Source organism: Amblyraja radiata, chromosome 2 (genome assembly GCF_010909765.2).
Source record: "Amblyraja radiata isolate CabotCenter1 chromosome 2, sAmbRad1.1.pri, whole genome shotgun sequence".
Classification (NCBI taxonomy): domain Eukaryota; kingdom Metazoa; phylum Chordata; class Chondrichthyes; order Rajiformes; family Rajidae; genus Amblyraja; species Amblyraja radiata.
This window is the reverse complement of record NC_045957.1, coordinates 119,313,531-119,315,072: the sequence shown is the minus strand read 5'-3', so window position 1 is coordinate 119,315,072 and position 1,542 is coordinate 119,313,531. Positions and strand designations below refer to the sequence as shown.

The 1,542-nt window shown below is 60.3% G+C and overlaps 1 protein-coding gene across 1 annotated transcript; it reads right to left on the bottom strand.

Annotated features, from left to right (window-relative positions):
- Window positions 1–340: 340 nt before the first annotated feature.
- Window positions 341–1,246, bottom strand: LOC116984640 (regulator of G-protein signaling 9-binding protein B-like). The gene has a single exon (XM_033038900.1). The coding sequence runs from the start codon at window positions 1,230–1,232 to the stop codon at window positions 489–491; it is 744 nt and encodes a 247-aa protein (XP_032894791.1). The 5' UTR covers window positions 1,233–1,246; the 3' UTR covers window positions 341–488.
- Between the last annotated feature and the right edge of the window lie 296 nt (window positions 1,247–1,542).

Here is a 1,542-nt window from a genome sequence, read left to right as displayed (position 1 = left end):
TCTAGTCCGTGCCGAACCCTTACTCTCACCTAGTCCCATCTACCTGCACTCAGAGCATAACCCTCCATCCCTTTCCCGTCCATATACCTATCCAATTTATTTTTAAATGATAAAATCGAACCTGCCTCCACCCCTTCCACTGGAAGCTCATTCCACACAGCTACCACTCTCTATGAGTAAAGAAGTTCCCCCTCATGTTACCCCTAAACTTCTGTCCCTTAATTCTCAAATCATGTCCTCTTGTTTGAATCTTCCCTTCTCTCAAATGGGAAAAGCTTATCCACGTCAACTCTGTCTACCCTCTCATCATTTTAAAGACCTCTATCAAGTCCACGTTCAAGAGAGTTAAAGGCGAGGACTCAGCGAGCGGCGGGCGACTCACGGCGACGGCGGGCGACTCACGGCGACGGCGGGCGACTCACGGCGACAGCGGGCGACTCACGGCGACGGCGGGCGACTCACGGCGACAGCGGGCGACTCACGGCGACTCAGAGCGAGAGTACCACAGCGGCGAGGGCAGCGGTGCAGAACAGGACGGAGCCGAGCCACCTGCCCCGGCCACAGCACCACCAGCCCCGGCTCTCCTCGTCCACCGAGAGCAGGGCCACCGACGAGGCGTCGTTGCTGAGCGCCGACAGGTAGGACGCGTCCCCCTTGGACTCCACCGTCCAGCGGAGGACGTTGACCTTCATCTCCATGTTCTCCACCATCCTGTCCACCTTGTCGATCTGCTCCCTCAGCTCCTCTTGCTCCACCGCCGCGGGGCTGCAACTGCAAGCGGCCGTGGAGCCGCGGTGGGAGATGTCCTGGACGCTCAGCGCCCGGGCTGCAACACCAGAGGCGCCTCCCGACACCCCGGTCCGGACCAGGGGGAAGCCCAGCCCCAGCTCCAGCACTTTAGACATGTCCACCTGGAACAGCTCCAGGCTGGAGCAGAAGATGACCCACAGCCTCTCCATCTCCGCCCTCTCCTCCCCGGCCAGCGCCCTGTCCCGCAGCACCGCCGTCAGTTTGTTCCTCACCGCCACGGCCAGGTCTTGTGTCTTCTCCCTGGTCTTCCTCAACTCGTCCCGCAGCTCCGGCGAGTCGGACGAACCCCCGACCCCCGTGGCCAGGTGCCGGTAGCAGCCGGTCAGCTTGTTCAACGAGCCCACCAGCGCCTTGCATTCGTCCCTCGCCCTGGCGCAGGCAGCCGTCGCTTCATCCGCCACTCGGATGTTTTGGATGGGCATTTGGAAGAGGCGCTTCTGTCCGAAGATCTTATAGCTATAGGATCGTTGCTTCTGTCTACCGGCCGCAGAGAAACAGCAAACGAGGACACATCTATCTAACCTTTCTCAATGCAACCCTCCCCCCCATACACCCTTCCTAACCCCGCCGCTCACAGTCAGCGAGTGTGTGTGTGTGGTCTCTTTACAATCCACTCCTCGCTGCTCAAGATCACAATTCCTCGTAGCCGCGCCCACCCCTGTCCGCATTTCTCTCTCCACCCCCTCTGTCTCCCTCATCCCCCTCTGTCTCTCTCCACCCCCTCTGTCTCTC